This window comes from Strigops habroptila, chromosome 2 (genome assembly GCF_004027225.2).
Source record: "Strigops habroptila isolate Jane chromosome 2, bStrHab1.2.pri, whole genome shotgun sequence".
Lineage (NCBI taxonomy): Eukaryota > Metazoa > Chordata > Aves > Psittaciformes > Psittacidae > Strigops > Strigops habroptila.
In genome coordinates this window covers 116,991,733-117,015,174 of record NC_044278.2, presented here as the reverse complement: position 1 = coordinate 117,015,174, position 23,442 = coordinate 116,991,733, and the positions used below count along the sequence as shown (strand labels likewise).

The window sequence follows — 23,442 nt, the reverse complement described above, 5'->3', positions numbered from 1 at the left end:
GGGAGACCTTACAGCAGCTTCCAGTGCCTAAAGGGGCTGACAAGAAAGCTGGAGAGGGGCTTTTTACTGGGCATGTAGTGACAGGACAAAGGGAATGGCTTTAAACTGGCAGAGGGGAAATTCAGGTTAGATACAGGGTGGTTGCCCAGAGAAGCCATGGCTGCTCCATCCCTGGCAGTGTTCAAGGCCAGGTTGGACACAGGGGCTTGGAGCAACCTGCTCTAGTGGAAGGTGTCCCTGCCCGTGGCAGGGGGTTGAAACTGGATGAGCTTTAACCCAAACCATTCTGTGACACTAAGATTCACTTCAATGTGCAATTAATTTGAGGAATGAGTTCAGAATATCTTTAGCAGCAATTTAACATTTATTCATACTATATGAATAGTATGTAGTATTTCTTTTGCATGGTCTCTGGCTAATATTCAACAGCTTCATTAGGTTTCCAAGTCAAAAAGCCCCAAATACAGCTGCAAACACACACACACACCCAAATTTCTAGCCAGTCACCATATATTTCTGCACAGTGTATGCAAAGCACTGTCATAGGCTGGAAGTGGAAACTCCTTGTGGGAAATAATTAAAAGGGACAATTCAGAAAACTTTACAAAAATACTTCTTTTTATTAAAAGCAGCAAATCCAAGCAGGACAATACACGGAATGTAAACATCACTAAGGTCAGCTCCAGCCCGCCGAACCTCCGAGGAAATCTACACTAAAACGCACCTACTGCACTAAGCCACTTAACTGACTATATTAGAATTTGAAAATAGATTTTCTACTTTGAGTTAAGAAAAAGTAAATCTATCTTAGTCTGTCCCAGCGCCAGATACTGGCATCGTCACACACAGCTATAAGGATACTGCTGTCCCTGCTAAAACTGGTTTGTCGAATGGCAGCAACACATTTCGGATGAGTAAGGGTCGTACACCTAGAAGTAAAAGAAAATCATTCAGCTGCAGTGTTAAATGTGTACTTGGTGCTACACTTACAGAGTGCTCATTCTCCAACCTCTTCCTTTTGGGAGCTAGGAGGAACTCAGGGCAACAGGATTATGCCCTTCATGGTGTATTTTGTGTTCTAAATGTGGATTTAGGAACACTGTAATTTCCTGTTCACCCACCACTATTTAGCCTCCACCTGATTTCCAGTGAAGCACTGACTGACAGGTTGTTTCATCACATTATTTAGGGCTTCAGAATCAACGTTCTTTCCCAGTGGTTAGGAATAAAATATTGGAATTGGGTGATTAAAGAGTGCAGCATTTTCAGGAACTTCATATGTCTATATATATATATAAGCACACACACATATATTTATATATATTATATGTAAAACCCCACAAGTATATATAATTTATTATATAGTATATACACAAATATAGTGCATATATTATATATATACACAGTATATATGCATTTTATACACATAATGGTTTGTGTGTTTGGGGTTTTTTTGCAAGTGTATGCTTCTATATGGTCTAGAGTGCTTAATCATGGTGTAGTGTGAGCCGTCCCTGCCCATGGCAGGGGGTTGGAACTAGATGATCTCAAGGTCCTTTCTAACCCTAACTATTTTATGATTATATATATATAAAATCATATAAATATATATAATCTCATATATATATACACACACATTTATAAAGACCTGCTGTAAACTGCCTGGCCACACAGGTGAGGAACTGGAAAAATCACAGAGTTTTCTCCACACTGTGCTCACAGCTACCTTTGCACTCCCATTACTCCAGTCCCTTCACCTTTTCCTCCTGTGATGTGCTACACCCACCCCGTGCATCTTCTCTTAATCACTTTGTAAGTTTTCCACCTAATTAGTTTGCAAGGTCTTTGAGAAACAAATTGTCTTTTACTATTTCTACATGTGGTACCCAGCAGGATCTGATTGGGGCCTCTTGGCACCACTGTACTATAGATAATAAATCAGTATAAAATGATAAATGTTAACCTTCAGGGGCTCAAAATGTTTATTTGCCTGGTAGTTCAAATGGAAAGTGACAAGTACTGTTGAAGAATGTCTATAGTCATCAGTAAAGGAAGAAGTTTCCCAACTCCCCGTCTTAACAAAAATGAAATAAAAAATAAGAAGTACTCACTTGGCTTTATGAGGATCCTCTATTTCTAAATCCCAAACATAAAGTTTGCCAACTTGATTGCCCAGAGCAAGCATCTTTAAAAGAAAGCAGAGGATACACAGGTTTTAAGATACTATCTCAAAGAATAAAGTCAGAATTTTATAAAGGCTCTAGAGCTGCTAAACTGTGAGTGTTTGAACATGACTGACTTCATGAGGTTGTTGGAAAAGTGAGAAAGGCTGTAAAATTTGCCTTCTTTCTTCCATTTCATCATCCGTCTCTGCAGATGGGGACGAAGACATTGGTGAACATCCCTTTGGTGGAAAACCAGTATTTATTCAGTGAAGCTTTTTCCACCAGGCAGAACCCAGAATGAAAGCTCTGGAGCTCATCCAGTTTCACAGCAGCAAACTATTCTGCTTCCAAAACCTCACATGAACCTTTTCCCATGCCCATAAACATGGAATCAGTGAAAAACTAAGGCACCTTCAAATGCAGCAGAGTCAAAGCTGACACCTACCTTTTGCCAGAAATCCATTGAAAACCTCATGTACCATATATCACACTGGCTGTAATCAAATCTCCCAAGTATGGTCACATTTGACTCACTGGGCTTGATTTTATCTATATCATCTTCCATTTTGCCAGGTTTCCAGCACACAATGGCATTTTCACAAGACTGGGGTGAAACAATGGGGAAAAAAACACCTAGATTTATAATTTACACTGCACATTCAGCCTGATTATTATAATTATAACCAGCTTCCCCAATGGCATTAAAAAAAGAACAACTGAAAATCTCCCTTTATTCCTTAGATCACGACCACAACACTAATAGAACATCACTGTCCCTCACCAGGAGCATGCTGCCCTCCCAGCTTTGCCAAACAGGAGCCCCCCATCCCCTGCTCCACAGGGATTCAACCAGATGTGCTCAAACACACTGTCATGTGTGTTTGAATTAACCTTGGTTTGAGGATCTTTTCCCCAATCCCTTTGACCACGCATGCTCCAATTTCTGGCAACAAGGCAGTTGGACCACCTAGTTTAACATCTGCAAGCCAATGTTACTAATGAACTCAACAAATTAATCAAAGTTACTCCATCATGGCAACCCTCATTTCTCCCTCTAGCAGCAGGATCCCTCATTAGCATCTATATATTCTCTTTCTGTATGTCCCATGCAGATTCTGGTCAGCTGGTACCCCTGTGCTTTTAGCAGAGGTACACCTGTAGTAGTAATTTTACTTCTTAAGTACAAGTTGCTTACCCACATCCTGATAGTTGACACAACACACTACATAAAACCAGTTGACACAGCAGAGTAATTTAACCCAAGACCCAAATGCAAGTAAAACTTCTATTGTTTAAGATCCTCAAAATAAGCAAATAATAGTAATGTGGCTGGAAAAGCTGCATCGTTACCTTGGAAAGAATTAGATCTCCCAACCATCGTACACAGTCAACATAGTTTCTATGTATGTCTCTGGTAGAAAAGTCAGGAAAGTGGATTTTCTGGGAAATAAAAGGCCTATGGAGAAAATTGCCAAGTGAGGTTCAGGGCAACACAGAAGCACAAGTCTCATTTTTAACAGCCAGTTTTAACATATCTTCATGCTAAAAGGACAAGCCTGTCTTTTTTAACAGTTTCATAACAAAGTAGATTTTGTATACTTTCTTTTTTATTAATAATAAGAACAATCCCTGTTTTCATCCTCTTTCCTGATGAAATAACTGGTTTCCATGTACAAGACTGTGCAGAGACAGCGCTGAGCAAAACCACTCCTTCAGATGCTGAATACAGCTCCTGTTGCCAAAGGCTTCAAGAACTAAAGCTCACTTTTCCTGATGCTGCTTCTGCACCATCTAAACTGTTAAACAGAAATCCACACTATTAAAAATAAGAATACACTACAAAGGCATCATTTAATATTTGGTAACATTACCAAAAAAAGCCAGAGTATTTTCACAGCTAGTCTCACTGCTGAACATGTTCAGTGTGGTTTAGACTCTTCAGTTCTCTCAGTGGTTTATAACTGGAAGTTAAGATTAAGAAGTTGAGGAACTTTGTAAAGGAGGATTTATCTATTCATGTCTCTTACTTGACAATTTACTCATATCCAAGGTCAGATCAGAGAATGATGAAAATTAAGGTTATTACTATGTAAAACAGTTGTCAAATAACAGCTACAATAACCAGTATTAACTACTCAATATCAAACTCTTTGCTACATTTAATTACACAGATTTGATTCCCTCCTAGAAACTTCGAGGTGAGAGGAAGAAAAGCCACTGACATTTGGAAACACAATGAAATACAAGCTTTAACTAAGAATGATAAAGATAATTCCAGACATTTTCTAGTCAAGCAGATAAGAAATAATTAAGATATTTTAAAATAAATATAACATTTAAAATAAAAGGCTCAGGACTTTGAATTGAATAAAATTCTACTGAGGCAAACATCAATAAGACACATTCTAGAGAACTTCAGTATCCAGCACAATACCCAGATCAGTCACTATTCCCAGGATATCCCAGTTTGGATAGGAAGTAACCTGGGCCGTTGATGTTTAAACTTAAACAGGGGAAGTTTAGGTTAGATATAAGGAAGAAGTTCTCCTCTGGGAGGGTGCTGAGGCGCTGGCACAGGGTGCCCAAAGTGGTAAATGCTCCACCCCTGGCAGTGTTCAAAGCCAGGTTGGACAGAGCCTTGGGTGACATGGTCTTGAGGAAGGTCCCTGCCCATGGCAGGAGGGTTGGAACTGGATGATCTTAAGGCCCTTTCCAACCCCAACCATTCTATGATTCTATGAGAGCATTTGTGTTTTGCAAAGCCAGCCAAGAAGATGAAGACTACATACCTGTTGGTTTTATTTGGGTTGTATTCATAAGACTCTTTGATGGCATTTATCATTCTCTTGGAATTGATTCTCCAGAGTTTGAGAGAGTGATCCATCCCACAGGACATGATTTTCTCACCAAGAAGATCATAATCCTGTGTATATAAAAGAATTTTGAGCACCCCCAGCCTAAGCCATATCCTATCAACTCAGATTTTATTCCATCCTTTCCGTCAAAGCAGCATTTTCTGTGTAGAGAATGCAATAAAACTGCCTATTTCCAATAGAAAACTACTAACAACATAATCCTGCTCACTGCAAAGCAGCAGAGTATTTAATAATTGTATTTACTCTCTCTCAAAAAAGAGAGGTATATTCAACAGCACTGACGGACAATGAATCTATCCCTAGTTCTCCCCCCTCAGTAAATTCCCTAAGTTTCAGTTTATGGAGCAACTTGGGCAGAATTCCATGGCTATGACATGGGTGATGACTATTTAGATCTACAAGAGGATAACACAGTGTCAAGGTTCCGTATAGATGCACCCCTCACCTTGCAGGTCACACAATAGGAATGGAAACAGTTCTTAAGAACAGGATATTAGAAGTCAACTACCGTAGTTGGTACATGCTGGGTACCAGTGTGTGTTCACAGCCACTGAAAAGCAGCATAACTCACTTGAAGTAACTTCTTTCCTTCACTACCATGTCTCTTACTTGCTGTTGCTGCTTTGGCTTGGTAAGACCTCAAGAACTTCAAAAGTGGGACCATCATGAGAACATTTTACTCTTTCTAGCCCCACTGAGCTCTATTTTGTTTACTTCTAGGCTGTACTGGGAGGAAACCAGCTGCTGAGACAGAAAGTGAACACCTTATCCTGTATATTGAGAGGTGGCCAGATCAAGCAAACCACCTTCCATTTAAACTTGTCTATCTCCTTAAAACAGTATTTATGCACTTCAGGGGGTTTTAAGTAGGTATAATATCAAAACCAGTGCACAAGAGGATAAAAAGTTGCTTACTACCCTTTGTAAATCTAAATCACTGCCCCACAGTCTTCCACTTACTGCACTTAACACCTCATCCCTGTGCCCTTCTACTCCTCCAAATATTGCAACCAGCGTGTCTGTCTGGATGTTCCACAGTCTCAATGCATGATCTATAAAGAACAAATAAAATTACATGCTGCTTTTTATAGGTACATATGAATAATATATTTCAGCTTAAACCACTTTCAATAACAGGGGTTCATGTAAACATCAAAAAAGCACTTAATTCTTCACTTGGTAGAAACCATGGGACTGCATTACCTAAAATTGCTGTTACAACTAAACTACTGTCAAGAGTAATTCTGGTGTTAAGGAAGTGTGCCCACCCCCCTCCCCTGGGGACAGCTTCTAGCAAAAACAGACTGGGATCTTTAGATCATCCAAAAAGCAAAGAAGAGCCTGAACTTGGACAAATATGCTTTTATTATAGTCTGATCTCAAAAACAATGTTATGTATCAAAAAATGCTGGAATTTCTTTCAGCTATTCTTACATCAGAGATAGTTTGATTTTCTATTTCTTAACTCTTACAACATTATTCTTCCTGAACTGCAGCCTGTAGGGATGGGAGAAACTGTTTCTAGAAACAATATTCCAAAGTCAATCAGACTAATCCACTCTTTTAAAGAAAGCTTTAACAATTTCTAATGAAGAATCTCAACTCTATTTCCCATTTGGAAACGGGAAGCTCTAGCATATTTTCCTTTTGGATTCCTGCACTGAATTAGAGCAGCACCAACTGGAAGGCCACACAGTCCCAAATATTTTCCTCTTTTTCTACACATCTCTCAGCCAAACAGTTCTGAGACCCCAGTATTCCGCTGCCTTCTCAGAGATAGTCCTAGTCCAGAGATTGCACATTAAAACCTGTAGTATTATGGCTGATATCAAGATGTTATTAAAAGAAGAACCTAATAAAATATACAGAACTCAGGAAATTCAGCTTTACAGACCCACAGCACAAACTTGAAAGCTTCAAGAATCAAGAGGTTGCAACTCTTATTCTCATGTAGCTTCATCAGCTAAATCTGCTAAAGTCAAAAGTCCCCTTATGTGAAGGCTTCCAACTCGAGCACACCTGCAGGCTTGCTCCTGCATCAGGTCAAGTATTCCCTTACTTAACAAAACAGTCAGGATTAGGAAGTTGTGACTGTTTAGATGTCCTGAACAAGCCCATAAGACACCATACCAAAAACTCGCTTCTCCCTTCACTAATAGGCTTTTTATACAAAGTCCAAGCAAAGTCAGAGCTGCTCCTGAGCCATGGAGAATGGAAGTTTTCCCCACAACCACGTTGGTGAATGCTGCCTGCGACATGAAGAATTCCCCACTAGATGGCAACAGGATTCAACAACTGACAAAAACGTTAACTCCAGTGTTGGAAAGTAAAGTGCAAAAGCCCAAAGTTCATATATCTTCATTCCTAAAAGTTGTTCATAATCTCTTTGCACCACAGGTGGAGTTATGGTCATTGCAGGCCATGGATTTAATCCATACAAGATACACAGCCATAAAAGAGCAAGATTTGCTCTCAAATTTTAAGGTAAACTTGCTCAGTGTCACTCATAAAAAAAATTAAGGAGGTTTTGGCCATTTTCAAGACCAAAATCCAAAGTATCCTGACTTACACAAAAACAAAAGAGGGTTTTTTCCTCACCTTTGCTTACAGATAAAAGTAGATTTGGATCTCTTGGATGGAATTTCAGTTCATTGATTGCATTTCCATGGCCCACGTAGTGCTGGGGTGGAATTCAGAGACCAAGTTATCATTTCCCCTCATGCTCACATGTATATAGAAGACATAAGTTTCATGCCTTACTAAAACACAATCTCAAAGTTCTGAGCACTCACCTTTATGCACTGCATTGTAATAGGATTAATTATCCTAATAATACCCCTGGAGCCTGCCACAGCCAGGAGAGGATGGCTTGTATTGCTGTCGTATGTCCACGCACAGGTATAGAAGTTTTCATCTGCCTACAATATCTTATGTTAAGGAATATAGAAGAAATAGGAGATATTTATTTTTTTCTTTTTTAAACAATGTGATTTTTAAGTAAATTTGTTGGTATTTTATGCAAGTGCTCAAGAGTCTCTGCTGGACCCAATAAGGAAAAGACACATATACAAAGGACATGAAGCTGTTGGAGCAAGTCCAGAGGAGGCCACAAGGATGATCAGGGCCTGGAGCACCTCCTGTATGGAGACAGGCTGAGAAAGTTGGGGCTGTTCAGCCTGGAGAGAGAAGCTGCGTGGAGACCTCAGAGCAGCTTCCAGTGTCTGAAGGGGGCTACAAGGATGCTGGGGAGGGACTCTTCATCAGGGACTGGAGTGATAGGACAAGGGGTGATGGGTTCAAACTGCAACAGTGGAAGTTCAGGTTAGATATAAGGAAGAAGTTCCTTCCTGTGATGGTGATGAGCACTGGAACAGGCTGCCCAAAGAAGTGGTAAATGCTCCATCTCTGGCAGTGCTCAAGGCCAGGTTGGACAGAGCCTTGGGTGACATGGTCTAGTGTGAGGTGTCTCTGCCCATGGCAGGGGGTTGGAACTGGATGATCTTAAGGTCCTTTCCAACCCAAACCATTCTGTGATTCTTTGATTCAATTCTACACCTGCAAATACAAGCAACATTGCCTTCTCTGTAGACACTAGTTGTCTCCCTTCTGTTCCATAACATACAAGGAATTCTCTCTTGGCATCACATTTCAACCTCTTTGTCCAAAACATCCAAAGATTGGGAATAATGAATCAAGACTCGAGTTCACAAGTTATTGGCTTGTGTACTGCAAATGAACAACAAAAGTTATTCCCACTTCAGAGCACAAAACATTAATCCTTAGGCTTTAAACCCAGCTCAAATTGACAGGGAAACCAAGACCACTGTAAAGCAGTGAAACATTAGACAAATATTAGTGTTGGGAAGAGTAAACTGGTGGAGAATCAGTTTTCAAATATTTTAATACAGCACTGGCCATGAACGTGTGTTTTTAATATGTTTTTAATAGGAGGGAGTCTAGGATGTGGGAAAGACGTAACACTTGGACCTAACATAAGGAATGTGCCACATGAGCAAAGTATTAAATCACAGACCAAACCTTTGTATGCTTTTTCCTACAAAGCCTCTTCATTTTTGATAAAGAGAAAGCAAACAAGTGGCTTTTTAAGAGGATACATCAGCATCCACATAGGACTGCAACAGACGGATCTCTCCTTGGGAATGACACTCATATAAAGTAACCTGGAGGGGGAAAAAAAAGTGGGAGAGATTGCTGCTTACTTGTGATATTTCAAAAGGAAGTACCTATGCACTGACTGCCTGATGGGGATAGGTAATGTGCCTTTATGGTTTAGATCTCATCCATCTTCCATTTGTTTCCAACAGGCAGAAATACTTTGATAAAGGAATGCTGAGGGCAGTTTCAGTAAAGCATCACTCCAGGACTTGTCAGCTGTTGTTTCCAGATATTCAAATCTATTATTTGAACTCTCTTAGTATGATTAAACTCTCTTTAGAATTAGTTACTGCAGCCATCTCTAACATGACTTGGTCTTTTAATGAAGCGCTGATACCTTGTTCAATCTTAGTTTAGCACTTTTGGTGACTGCCAGTTGGAACAAACCTGGAAATGAAAGGCTTCTTGTTTATTCATACCTAACACTTGCATAGAATGCACTTCAGGAGTTATTTTCAAGTCTGAAATGACATAGATTCTTGTTCAGAAAAAGCCTGTAAGTTCACTTCACACCAGCCCTTAACTTAGCTACTGAGCTGCCTGGCATCATTGCAGACACTTCTCATCCCATTTTAGAGCATATGGCCCTCTGGAAACAATAACATCTGTGAAGAGTAATTTTAGGGAGAAGATACATTTATGCACCTCTTTTTCTTATCCCATGTTTACATTCCTGAAGGATTTTTTTTCTTTACTGTATAGGCTGATTCCCAAATAGCTAACACACAACTTCATAAATCAATTCAGAGGACGCAACTCTCCCAAATGCTACAGACCTCAGAAATAAAGCTTTTCTATGAAGTATCCTCCATCCATACTAACCACAGGTAAAGGGATGGGTTGGAAAAAACAGCATGCAAGCAGAACCAAGTGAAAGAGCTGATGGTTAAAACCAGATTATACTCACTCTGTTGCTACCTACGGTAGCAAAAACGAGAGGATCACCTTCTTTACTGTGCCAGTTAAACTGGACTCCAAACAAAGGCTGCCCATGGTCCTCCTGGAGAGGTAAAGTAAGATTAGAGACCAAAAAAGGTAAAACAAGAGCCACAGGTGTATTATTTCTGTGAAATTCAGCTGTGGTTGTAAACAGTTTAACTGAGGTGGTTTCCTCCTCAAACTACTGGGTTCACATCCAGTATAATTTCAGATAGTGAAGAGTTAAAAGGGAGCAGTTTTGTAACATCACATTTTAACTTGGCTGGCTTAAAGGAGGTTAAAGGAATATCGTGGCACCCCCTCCCTTTCTTCCCCCAGCAAGCTTTTAAAAGGGTGAAGAACTGTTATGTCTCAGAAGCTGTTATGGTCAGAAGCTGGCAGAATTCCTGAGCTCTATTTGCAGCTCTACTACTTTGTTTTGCAATTTCCAACAAGGCAACCTCCGCATCTAAGGCCACATCTATATGTATTTTATACTGTTAGAATTACTTTTACACAAAGATTTACAACTTCACAGAGGAGAATCGTTAGCACAGAGAAGACTTATACTGGTGTAAGGGTGGAGAAAGGCTACGTTTAACTATTACAACACAGTTAGGTCTTGCAACTCTATCACAGACACAGTGAACTCTCTCCAACATGTCACAATGCTGCTGCAAAGTTCATGTCTACAAAGTGTTTTCAGATTGCCTTCACAAACACCAGAGAAATGCCAAATCTTATTTTTATGCAGCTTACATTAGGTTAATAGAGAGAAAAAAAAAAGCACATATGTTTATGAATTGTGATGAATGTGGTGGTGCTTGTTAATAATTGATAACAGTATCTTGGCCTGTCCTGACAGGATGTTTTCAGTAAGAATAATGCTCCAAAAGTGCCTCCCCACAGGGGACTGTCTGGGACAGTGCAGGCAGGAAGGAAGTGTCTCACGACAGCCTTCAAATGGCAGTGCTTCAGAGACACCCCCAGGAATGTCAGCCCTGGCAGCTCTGGCCCAGCCCAGACCCAAAGAGTAAATCTGAGGAGGCGGTGTGGGTGAGGAGTCCAACACTACTAAGGAAAAGAAAGGAAATCTGGAAGAATTTAAAATAGCGTTATTTACTGAGAAAGGCATTATCTGTTCTGAACAGAAATATCTGGGAGAGCTAGAAAAAGAAGAGAGAAAATCTTTCCGAGATGAAGGCCCTCCTGCAAATCTTAAAGAGACGTAACAACTTTCAAAGCTGAATACAGGTTAAAAGGAATTGTTCGAAGTTTAACTCAAAGTATTACCCATCACAACATGGGGAAAGAACAGACTAATGGCTTTAGGGGATGAGGGATATGAGCAAAGGGAAAAGTAGCAAGGTTAGGAGTGACCCCAGGACAGAAGGAAAAAGCAGGTATTCAACATCTGGAAAGCATTATAGTTTAATTAGAGATGAAGAATGAGGAAAACTTGATGCCATAAAATTACACACTGATGATTTTTAGTATTTGATAAAGTTATGAATTTTACTTTCTAGGCTTATTTTTTGAGTGTATTTAAGTTTTCCTTGAAGAGGTCAAATACAGAATACTTTAAAATATTTTCCACTAATAATGAGTTGGGTTTGAATTTCTGAATGAGAAAGTTCGCTCTGGTGAATACTGAGGGCTTTGGACATATTGCATGAAGATAACACAGGCAAAAGGCACAGATTCTTACTGCTTTATTACAGAGATGTATTAGCAAGTTCTGCACTTGTTTTTCTGAAATAGCCCTGTGGACACTGCATGTGCAGTTTCTGATAAATTTAGTGAAACGGGAAAAGTGAAGAGGAAGATGTTTTCCCTCTAAAGATAGGATATTTTTCCAGCATAAGCTCTGATAAGTTTGTGATTTTCTAGGTAGGACCCAGACTAGAGTGATAAAAGATAGATACAACAGAGGGCTGTATGTTTCTATATTTGAGTACATGCCTAAAGTATTTAGTAAAGCTTTTTCAAAGGCAACCTATTTCCCTGGAAAGATTACTCTGCAAAACAAATGTCTTTAGACTACTTGCATCACCTGCACTACATTCCTCACATCGAGTGCTACAACCTCCAGGAGTTTGACCATATATCTCAAAGGGGTTTTTGCTGTGTTTAATGGCTGAAGGAGTCAGGCAAAGGCTCTTGCAGGAGGTCACTGGGGTACCTGAAGAAGTTGTGTTCACCTCCTGTAAACTACCATCCTCCTCACTGGTCAGAGACAGCACGTAGCTACTTTGATAATACTCATCTGGTCTAATTTTTGTCCCAAGCGCTAAACATTGAAGCAGGTTTTTAAACATTGCACGTTTAGGCACTGCACTTTATGGCTATCCTGAGCTGCCAAGTCTGTCACACAAATCTGACCACTGCACAGACAGAAGAGTGACCAAGAGTGACCCAGATGCTGGTCCAAAAGTAGAACTGTGAAATGCATCTTGACCCTGGTACGAATAAAGGGCACAAAATCCAAAGCACTCAGGTTCTTGATGCCACAGAAAAAGAAGGCAGAGGAGCAAACAGACTTACAGTTGTCACAAAAGCAAATAATGAATGGTTAGTTCTGTCCTTCCTCACTCCAGTGCCAACCCAGCCAGAGAATAAGACTGCTTTTAGACTGAAGACAAGTGAAGTAAATACTATGCCAACACAAAAAATAATCACCTGTGACTACACAAATGCATTTTAATACGCTGTCACCCACACTGCCAGCAGGGAACCAAGTGACCACACGTGCACTTCCAGTTCCCAGAAGTGGAAGCAAGCCATTACTGGCAGTGGGTTTAGTTCCCTCTCCTTTACACATCAACAGGCTAAAGTCTTGCATGTGGTTGGTTACTGACTCCCAGCTCAGGGGACAGTGAGGAGAAGCTGAGAGACAACACCAGGCTGCTGACAACCACTGAGCCACATTCTAAGCAAGAGCACAGTGCAGGTAACTACACTGTTTTAAAGGCAGCACATCAAAGCAGCATAGACACAGCTCTTTGCTGAGAGATCTATGACAAAAACATCTATGGATGTACGTAAGGATGTGCAATTTTTAGCTGCATATGCTCATTTATAAACTACATTTCCATTCAGCTCACAGACAGCAAAGATTTCTGAGTATACCTTACAGGAACTTTGTGCTGCAAAAAGCAAAGAAACACAGGCAGCTTTTTATTTCCTGTCATTTTCCAAGTTATATTCTTGTTTTCCTGATGCTTAAATTTCACCCAAAATAACTTGCACAGTAGTGTTTAAAAAGCATATTTAGCAAGCACTGAGTTTTTCAAGCTGAATCATAGCCATTTAACATTCAAAGCAGATGGTAATGGCCATATTTCTTTGTTTCCCCAAGGGAACAAAAAAAAAGTAAAAGCAAAATAAGAGGGAAAAACAAGAGTAGAAAAGTGGAAAAACACATAATTTATAAATCCCTAAAGAATTTTAATATTAAACTTGATTCCCATGTCTTTAAATCATGTTGACTCTTCATTAATTTCAGTACATGCACCTTACAGCATAGCTCAAAGACATAGAAACTATGGGATATATGATGTGATATCCAAAGAGTCTTTCTGACCCCATGTACAACATTCAATCCTTAGAGTTTATCTCCACAGTATCTGCAAAATTAGTATGGAAGAAAAGGAAAGAAAAGAACTGAGGCTTCCTCAAACATGAAGCAAAAAGGAGTTACTCGATTTGGCTCCACCTAGTCTTTGTATTAACACGCATGTTTATTATTATGAGCATTAATTTCAGTTCAAAGAGAAACAGGGAAAAGAAAATACCCCACTTAGCTGAAATGCTACATTTACTCCCTCACAGCTTGATTCCACTTGCACAGGAATCTGTTCCCAGGCCCTGATCCAAATCCACACACGTCAAGGATTGCTTAACTTCATGAGGCGGTCTTTTGGGTCAACCTATAGTGGGGTCTGGGTGAAAGTTAGGGTGAGGGAATGTTCTGTTTTCCCAGAAGACACTTGAAAAGTCCTAACTGCTTTGGGATATTTGGTCTGCAGATAGAAAACAAATAGGCTCAGCAAAAGGCAGAACTTGTTGAATGTTTGGGTGCTGAAAGGCCCCTGACTGTGTTTGAAGTATGACTTGAAGCCACCCACAAAAAGCACTATCTGTGGGGGCGATTCCTGCAGTCACAGGAGCAGCTGCCTACTTAGGTGAAAATGAAAGAACTTCCTCCCTCCTACACCCTGAAAGGGCTCCAGATAACTTTTATACTTCAAAAAATACATTAAGATCAACTTGTTTCCCAGATACTTTTGTCAGTGTAACTTCGTATCCCAATTTCCCCAGCGGCAAAGCTCATTTAGGAGGTTTCCGTGCTCCAAAGCTCTCATCCCTTCCCAGTCAGCCACCGGAGCATCTCATCCAGGCAACCTGAAGCCAAAGTTCAGGCACAGCTACATCAGCACAGCTCAGCAATAAAGTGTGGGGGAATGGCAAAACCCCCTTACAGCAATTCTGCACAAAATATCCATTGTGGAGCTGCGCACATCCTCTTGTTAGCTGAATATAAAATTTCAGAGAACTCCCATCTTGTTCCAGACACAATCTTTTCTTTATTTAGAGATCTTGTAAAACTCAAGTCAGATGGCATATTTACAGCTTTTGCCACATAGATATCCCACACAAGGCCTGGAAATGAAAAAACAACATCCTGACAGTGTAAGAGAATCAGAGAAAATCCATTCAGTCCACCATAGTCTGTCACTAGTGCAGAAGAAAACAGTAATACCCTAAAATGCAAGAGCAGGGAGTCAAGACCATGAATCCACATCCCTTTAATAGCATCAGGTATTAGGTGGGAAGATAAATATGACCTAGATGAGATGCAAACACAGTCACAACACTCATGATAAATTAATCAAATTGCACTATATGACAATTGCCAGAGGACAGAAACCACCTGGTAAGTGTGAGGAAAAATCTGCTCCCAGATTGTTGGGTTGTTTTGTTCTGTTTGTTTTAAACACATTTCAACAGGTAGAAAAATCTGTAGGTGCTTTGCATCAAGCTGTCACAGGTTTGGTTTTATTTGAATTGCTTTATTCAGGTTTTTACCTCAAGCAACTACAGCTTCAGCGAAATACCTCAATAGAACATATCACAGAGAACTTTGCAAACCTGGACAAAAACTGGATTAACTGCAGCACTACCCACTGTTTCCTATTTCTCAGTATCCTTTTTCTCCAACACTTCATCTATCCCAAATAAGAAAGGTGTTTTCTTCAAATGAGCATAATTGTATACAGATACTTAGAAATACCTATCTTGGCACTGTCTCACAGCCAACATGAGCATTGCAGTCAGCATTCCCACACTGGTAGGGATGGTAGGAAGCTTACACATACCTACCTTTAGGCTATTTACACATTTGAAGGAATATTTGCACTTCTTTGACTTCCATTTTCCTTTCCCCCAGCTTTTCCTTCCAGGTGCATTAGGAGTGTTCGTTGGTGTATCGGGGCGCTCGGTGTTAGTACCACTTTCAATACTAACAGCATCATCCTGAAAACATTCAAGTTATACAAAATGTAATAAAGGTTGCATTAACTGCTGTATAAATTCAACTCATTTTGCAGCACTTGGCCTTTTCACTTCCTCTTCTCCTGTTCTGTAGGAACAGAAGATCTCCTAGGACTTGATGTTATTTAGATTCACGTATTTAAATCTATTACTAACATCATAGCATTCCTCCCTAGAAAAAGAACATGAGTCACATGAGGACTAATCCAAGAGGGAGAGATGTGAACTGTGATCTAGTGAAGTTTCTTTAGCATACTGGTGAAAATGCTAAAGTGGTCACTAGAAAACAGCTTTGATGTAGGTGGAACGAGTAGTTCTGGAGTACTGAAGGAAGAGGTTGGTTGTGTAAAAACATTATGTTTTGCCATACCAAGGATCTAACCAGGGACTTCTGTACACCCTCAGCAGCATCAGGCACAGCACAGTTCTACAACAAGCCAGCACAGTAGAAGAGGAAGTCCCACCTCTCCCTCCTGCTCTGTCCTACAGGTACTTGCTTCAACTAAAAGCTAAGGTAAAGCAACAAACCACAAGCCCATACAATAAGTTAGCTTGCTGTCTGCCCAGGTAACTAATCCAACTGGCCTCCAACTGTCAGCAGCCAGACCTAAGATAAGGATGGGGAGAAGCGGGTGAGCAAAACAACCTACCCAGATGGTGAGCAGTTTTACATCAGCTTTGTATAATAAACAGAAACTGCAATTTCATACACAGGGTGACTGCAGGACACTAGTCAAAAGGACATTTCTATTCCTTGCATCGCAGCACACTTCACATGCATTGTAACTGGCAACCCTGTGCTTCCATAGCAGTATCTTCAGCTTAAAAGTACTTAAAAATCTAAAAACAACTGGTTTTTACATCCTGGCAAGGTAGTCTGTTCACTTTCCATCAGAGTAGTGGGATGGGGGAGACAATTCATCCCAAGGCTTTGGGATTTCTAGATCTGAACTAAGGCAGAGGCAGACAACAGCCTGTCACTGGAGGTTAAGCATGAAGCTGCATTAGGAACCCCACTAGGAATACGGAATAAGGTCGACTCTAAACATTAATACACCAATTCCCATCAAACATTTATTCTTTGTCCTAGTTTCATATCATATCAACAGAAGCAAGTAGAGGCGCACTGGTCTTTGCCCAACAACTCTAAAAATCAGGACACTGAGGAGAGAAAAAGGAGGAAAGACAACACACAAGCCTTAAGCAAACTACCAAAACCTGGAGCCATCCCCTTCACGTTGCTCTCCTAAAAGAGCCAACCTTCTCCTAATACATGTAACCAAGTTGAACAAGTTTTACTTTTTCCAGTTTCTTCTCCTTTACCCTAAAAAATGTCAGAGCTTGCCAAATACTCACCTCCCAAAAGCACTTGCTAACCAGAGCTGTAATGCTTCACCTGACTGAAGTTTTTTCCTGGACTAGTCAGATATTGTCAATAGAAGAACATCAGGTACCTTCTCTAATGCAACTACAACATAATCAACAGACTTGCACCCAGGATACCTGTGGAACAAAACAGACCCTTTCTCTTAATCAACACTATTCTGCCAACTTTTTAACAGAATCCCTGTCTTTTAGGAGTAGCGGAATCCAGTAACAAACTCTTGAAAAGGAAATGCTTTCACCACTGGGACAGGTCACACTTTCAACAACCAGACAGCGCACATCTGTGGTCACTGACAGCCTAACATGGGCACCAAAGCAAACCTGAATGCCTCTGTCACCAAACTACACTTGAGTCACAAACGCTGCTGAGCAGTAAACTTCAGCAGCAGTGGTGCAGAACATCTTGAACCTGCCTGTCACCTCACAAGCAGCACTGCCACAGAGCATCAGGGATGTGGTCCATATCCCTCACGTTCTGGATAAAGGAATAAACCCACACTGCATAAAGCTAACACTCAAACAACATCCCCACTCCAGTAGCTACACAAAACGACTGCTAGATACCTTAGATTACCTTTCAAGTATAAAGTTATTCTGCATCAATCACGTTACCTTTGTTCTCAACACCAGATTTTAGCCAAACTTAGAGATTACCATCCTCATGCCCTGCTGCCGCCTTCTGCTGACAGAAGCTTGTGAGCAGGACCCTACTTCTCATTCCTCCCAGGGCTGCACACATCAACTTATGCTGCAACGTGACGGTGAACATACACACACAAAAAAAACTTCCGGAAAGATATAAAATCATGCTGGTTTGCAAACCTGGCATCTTGAAGGGGGCTGCGAGACAAGAGCACGCTTAGAGTTCGGGCCTCAAATTCTCCCTCACCCACGTGGAGGCAAAGTGAGAGTCTCTCCTCTAAGACCCACACGGGTCCCGCTCCCATCCGGGCCTCCCTACAGCGGCCCGTCTCTCCAAGGGGCAGGCACCGAGCCGGAGCGGACACCGAGCCGGGACGGACGGGCTGACAGCCCCTCCCCTTCTCCCCCTTTCTCCCCGGTGATGCGGGACCCCGGCGGGGTCTGACCGGTCCCTCGGGCCACCCGAAGCGGCCGGTCCCGGCGCTCTCCTCACAGCGGGTCCCGCCGGGCCGGCCCCCCCTACACTCCCCTCTCCTCGCCTCAGCGTTCCCGCCCGCCCCCGGCAGCGAGGCCCCGCTCCCGCCTCACCGCCCCCCCCCCCTCCCCCGCCGCCCGCCGCGCCCCATCCGCCTGCCCCCCCGACCCGGCCTCACGTTCTCATCGCCGGACAAGTCCCCGGGGTTACTGTTCTCGTCGCTGCTCAGCTTCTGCTTCTTGGCCGGCATCTCTCCCCCCGCTCCCGCCGCCGCCGCCGGCGCTTCTCCCCGCTCAGACATCTTCCCCGCCCCCCGGCCCCGCCACGCAGCCGCAAAGCGCGGACGGGGAGGTCGAAAAACGCCTGCCGTAAAGCAACTCCCCGCTTCGCTCGCTAGGCGGGCAGCGGGGAGATGCCACACTGCTGAAAAAGCGCTTTTCCCGCCGCGCCGCTTCAGGGGCCGCGGGCTGAGGGGACGGAGCGGGACTGGCGGGGATGCGCGTTAAATTAACTCGGTTTAAACTTCATAGGAGCCCTAATGGCACTTTATATCGCTGATTGTAGCGAGGCAACGCTGGCCGAAGTAGAAATAAGCACTCCCCGTCGCTAACGGTCCTTCTATCCATACTCATAGTGGTTGAGTACTTGGGTTTGTGCCTAAAGATGTTTTACTTTTGCTCTCCTCTTGCTGTACAGAAGTCTGCATCGGGAGGAGAGGGCAAGAGAGATGATGCCTCCCCTTAACTCTACCCTGCTGAGGCTACATGTGGAGTGCTGTGTCCGGTTCTGGGCTCCTCAGCACAAGAAAAACAAGGAGGTGCTGGAGAGGGTCCAGCCACAAGGATGAGCAGGGGTTTGGAGCATCTTTCTTGTGGGAGCTGGGCCTGTTCAGTCCAGAGAAGAGCAGACTGAGAGGGGATCTCATCAATGCATGTAAATATCCCAAAGGTGGGTGCCAGTAGGATGGTGCCAGACTCTTCAGTGGTGCCCAGCACGAGGAGCAATGGCCATAAACTAAAACACAACAAGTTTCACACCAACATGAGGAAGAACTTCTATCCATTGAGGGTGGCAGAGCCCTGGCACAGGCTACCCAGGGGGGTTGTGGAGTCCCCCTCTCTGGAGACATTCAAAACCCACCTGAACACGTTCCTGTGTAACCTGCTCTGGGTGGCCCTGCCTTGGCAGGGGGTTGGATTGCACGATCCCCAGTGGTCCCTTCGGATTTCCTATAGTTCAGCTCTTACAACCATAAGGATTCTGTGAAGATGGTGTTTCTGGAGAAGGCTCTGCTCTGCTGCTGTACTCCCTGGCAAGTTCCTACTACAGTTCTAAATGAAATATCTGCAGTTGCCAGGGTTTTATTTACTTATTTCAGAACCCACAGGTCCCAAAGTCATCACAATTATGAACAGTAAAAAAATCTACCAAAGGGGAAGAGTAATCTGCCCACAGGCACAGTGCCTTTTCTGCTTCTCTTGTAGGGGCAGAAACAAGCCTTTCCTCCCCAAGGGAGTCATTTCAGCCTCAGAAAGCGATTGCTTTGAGGGCACTGACAGAGAGAACCATGCCCTGTATGTAAAATTTAATCTTGCATAAGCTGCAGAGATAAAGAGGAAGAGATACACTTAAAATGGTGCATGCACCGTAGTGGTTTTAGCCATGAAAAGTCTTTTTTCTGCAGAACTGAAGGCTCCAGTGAAGCATTGCATAATATGTAGCAAAAGGTTGTAGTTTACAGTTAATAAAAGCTCTGCCCCGGTCGGTGCTGCAAGATCGAGGTTGTGATAAGAATGTTTGTGAGGAAATACACAGGCTTGTTTTTAAAGCGTGTCAGGATGTTTTGAGGCTGGCATCTTAGTTAAGGCTACATCAGACTGTGCTGCAGATCTGCTGAAAGAAGGGCAGGCACCAAGTTTTCTTAACTTCTCCCTGTGGGTGTCCTTGAGCTACTGAAGACAGCTTCCCTCCATTCTGCAGCTGCCAGCTCACGCCCTCCAGATGGCCAGAGAGACGTTCATCTCCACCACGTTTCACTGGCTCATCCAGAACAGACAGAAAGCAAAAGCCTCAATTAGCCTGGGCTTCCCCGCCTGCGTGTCCACACCCAGCATAGAATCATAGAATAATTAGGGTTGGAAAGGACCTTAAGATCATCTAGTTCCAACCCCCCTGCCATGGGCAGGGACACCTCACACTAGACCATGTCACCCAAGGCTCTGTCCAACCTGGCCTTGAACACTGCCAGGGATGGAGCATTTACCGCTTCTCTGGGCACCCTGTTCCAGCACCTTGCCACCCTCACAGGGAAGAACTTCTTCCTTATACCTAACCTGAACTTCCCTTGCTTCAGTTTAAACCCACCACCCCTTGTCCTGTCACTACAGTTGCTGATGAAGAGTCCCTCTCCAGCATCCTTGTAGACCCCTTCAGACACTGGAAGGCTGCTCTGAGGTCTCCATGCAGCTTCTCTTCTCCAGGCTGAACAGCCCCAACTTTCTCAGCCTGTCTCCATATGGGAGATGGTCCAGCCCCTCATCATCCTCGTGGCCTCCTCTGGAGTTGCTCCAAGAGCTCCATGTCCTTCGTCTGTTGAGGACACCAGAACTGCACACAGTGCTGCAAGTGGGGTCTCACAAGGGCAGAGTAGAGGGGCAGGATCACCTCCTTCAACCTGCTGGTCACATTCCTTTTGATGCAGCCCAGGATACGGTTGGTTTCTGGGCTGCAAGCACACACTGAAGCCGGCTCATGTTAAGTTTCTCATTGACCAACACCCCCAAGTCTTTCTCTGCAGGGCTGCTCTGAACCTCTTCCCCGCCCAACCTGTAGCAGTGCCTGGGATTGCCCCGACCCAGGTGCAGGACCTTGCACTTGGCATTGTTGAACTTCATGAGTTTAATCCTGCTGGCCTCTCTAGACCCTTCTTAATCGAAACCACTTGCTGCCTTTTGCTTTCTCAGAAGACATGAGATGCCAGTACAAGGGAGCTGAGTTTCCAAAAGTCATAACAGACTTCATCAAGATTCTATTTAAAGACTTATTTTTGGGGTTAAACACAAGCTTGAATGTTCAGAGAATTTCCTTCAACTTGTGATTGATTCTCTTTTGAAAGCCTCCCTGCTTTTCTGAACCTCACTTTCTCACCTGCATTATGGGAGAAGCATTTCTGACATCCCCAGGAGGTTATGAGAAATTACATATATTTTAGTTCAGTATTTGTTTAATTAGTATGATTCTGCTATAGAAATACCATACATATATTAACTAAGAATAGGGCCCTTCACATTGTGTATTGAGGAAAATGGGAGAACAACCAAATATCATGGAACCATGTAGATTGGAAGGGACCTCTAGAGCTCAGCATCTCTTAACTCCTGCTCAAAGCAGGGCCAGTTAAAGCTGATTCCTCAAGGCCTTGTTGAGCTCAGTTTTGAATGCCTTCAACACAAGAGGTTTTGTGGCCCCCTGTTTTCTGTGTTTGACCACACTCATGGTAATCTTTTTTTTTCTCTTATAATAAGTCAGAAATTCCCCTACTTTCGTTTGTGTCCTGTGCCCCTCATCCTTGCCTCTCATCCTTTCCCTGTGCATTGATTTTCTCTACATCCTTCCATTAGGCAGCTGTGGACAGCAATAAGCTCCCTCCTAAGGGTGAACAGACCCAGTTCTTTCTGTTCTCCTGACACATCATGAGCTCCAGTCACGGATTCCTGTGAATCCATTTCTCCAACCTGTCCAGGACACTGCATAGAAGCCCCAACTGCCAGTTTATCAGTCTTTCACCCCCAGTTTAGTATTGTCTACAGATTTGCTGTGGTTGCCTCCATTGCATCATCCATGTCATCAGTTACTATAGGAAAACATGTCAAAAGCTTTGCAGAACCTCCCCTTTTATCCACACAGCCAGTCATCTCATTGTAGAAAACCATCAATTTGACCTGGTAAATAAATGTTGACAATTACCTATCCTTCATGTGCTTGGACATGACTTCCAGAAGGATTTGCTCCATCACCTTCCCAGGGCCTAAGGTTAGGTAGACTGCTCTGTCATTCCCTGGATCTTTCTGCTTGCCCTGCTTCAAGACAGGTGTAACCTTTATCATCTCATGTCATCGAGAACCTCCTCAGATCACCATAACCTTTCAAAGATGATAGAGAGTGGCCTTGCAGTGACGTTGGCCAGCTCCTCCATCCAGTTGCATCCCATCTGGTCTTGTGGACTTTTGCATGTCCCTTTGGCTTCAGTGCTTCCTAACTGCTCTGCTGGGTACTGCTTCACTCCCACACACTGCTACTAGGTTGGGGAACTGGGATGCCTAAGGGCAGACCATATCAGTGAAAACCATGGCAAAAAGAACACTGAGTACCTCAGCCTTTTCCATGTCCTTTGTCACTCTGTCACCTGCTCCATGGAGCAATGAACCCGTGTTTTCCTCAGCCTTCCTTTTGCTGCCGCTGTACCTACAGAAGCCTTTCCTGTTAACCTTCACCTCCCTGTCTGGTTTCAACTCCAGCTGAGCTTTGGCTTTCCCAACACCAGCTCTGCATGCTTTAGTGATGTCTTTGTATTCCTCCTGGGCAGCCCATCTGTGCTTCCACTTGCTGTACACTTCCTTTTCGTGTTGGAGCTCAGCTGGGAGTCCCTTGTACATCCATGCTGGCCTCCTGCCACACTTGCTTGATTTGCTGCACATCAGAATGGACTGCTCTTTTTCTTAGAGGAGGTTCTCATTGAAGATTAACCAGCTGCCCTGAGCCCCACTGACCTCTAGGGCAGTCTCCCATTAGATCCTGACAAGAAGATCCCAAGTAAGCCAAAATCTGCTTCTCTGAAGCCCAGAGTTGTCATTCTGCTGCTTTTCTTGTCCATTTCTCTCAAGCCTTTCAATTCTACAGTCATGTTTGCTGCAGCCAAGACTACACCTTCACATCTTTGGTCCGTTCTTTATTGTTGGTAACAGGTCACACAAGACAATCTCCCCTGGCATTTTTCTTCCTTGATATGCTTCAGGAAGTCTATATAGAACAGGACCTCAACCCTCTTGCATCCTTCTGGTGGCAATTTTGGCAATCAGTTGGTCCACATAGCCCAGTACTTTTTTCTTCAAGAGAACATAAGAAGAATGTAAGAACTAATGGTCCAAGGAAGTTGTGGATGCTCCATCCCTGGCAGTGTTCAAGGCCAGGTTGGACAGAGCCTTGGGCAACATGGTTTAGTGCGAGGTGTCCCTGCCCATGGCAGGGGGGT

General features: G+C 43.0%; 1 protein-coding gene across 1 annotated transcript; it reads right to left on the bottom strand.

Annotated features, from left to right (window-relative positions):
- Window positions 1–596: 596 nt before the first annotated feature.
- On the bottom strand, window positions 597–18,511 carry EED (embryonic ectoderm development). Its single transcript, XM_030476447.1, has 12 exons — window positions 18,370–18,511; window positions 15,518–15,670; window positions 10,125–10,217; window positions 9,157–9,222; window positions 7,834–7,959; window positions 7,640–7,721; window positions 6,002–6,093; window positions 4,955–5,088; window positions 3,516–3,621; window positions 2,611–2,769; window positions 2,112–2,185; window positions 597–929 (listed from the first exon to the last, which is right to left on the bottom strand). The coding sequence occupies exons 1-12, from the start codon at window positions 18,490–18,492 to the stop codon at window positions 803–805; spliced, it is 1,335 nt and encodes a 444-aa protein (XP_030332307.1). The 5' UTR covers window positions 18,493–18,511; the 3' UTR covers window positions 597–802.
- Window positions 18,512–23,442: the final 4,931 nt, after the last annotated feature.

What these genes read in the sequence shown, in the direction of transcription:
- EED (XM_030476447.1), bottom strand. Translation starts at nt 18,492, where the DNA reads ATGTCTGAGCGGGGAGAAGCGCCGGCGGCGGCGGCGGGAGCGGGGGGA. An exon ending in ACTTGTCCGGCGATGAGAAC is followed by an intron (nt 15,671 to 18,369) that starts GTGAGGCCGGGT and finishes GAATGTTTTCAG; the next exon opens with GATGATGCTGTTAGTATTGA. An exon ending in CAATGGATTTCTGGCAAAAG is followed by an intron (nt 2,186 to 2,610) that starts GTAGGTGTCAGC and finishes TTTCTTTTAAAG; the next exon opens with ATGCTTGCTCTGGGCAATCA.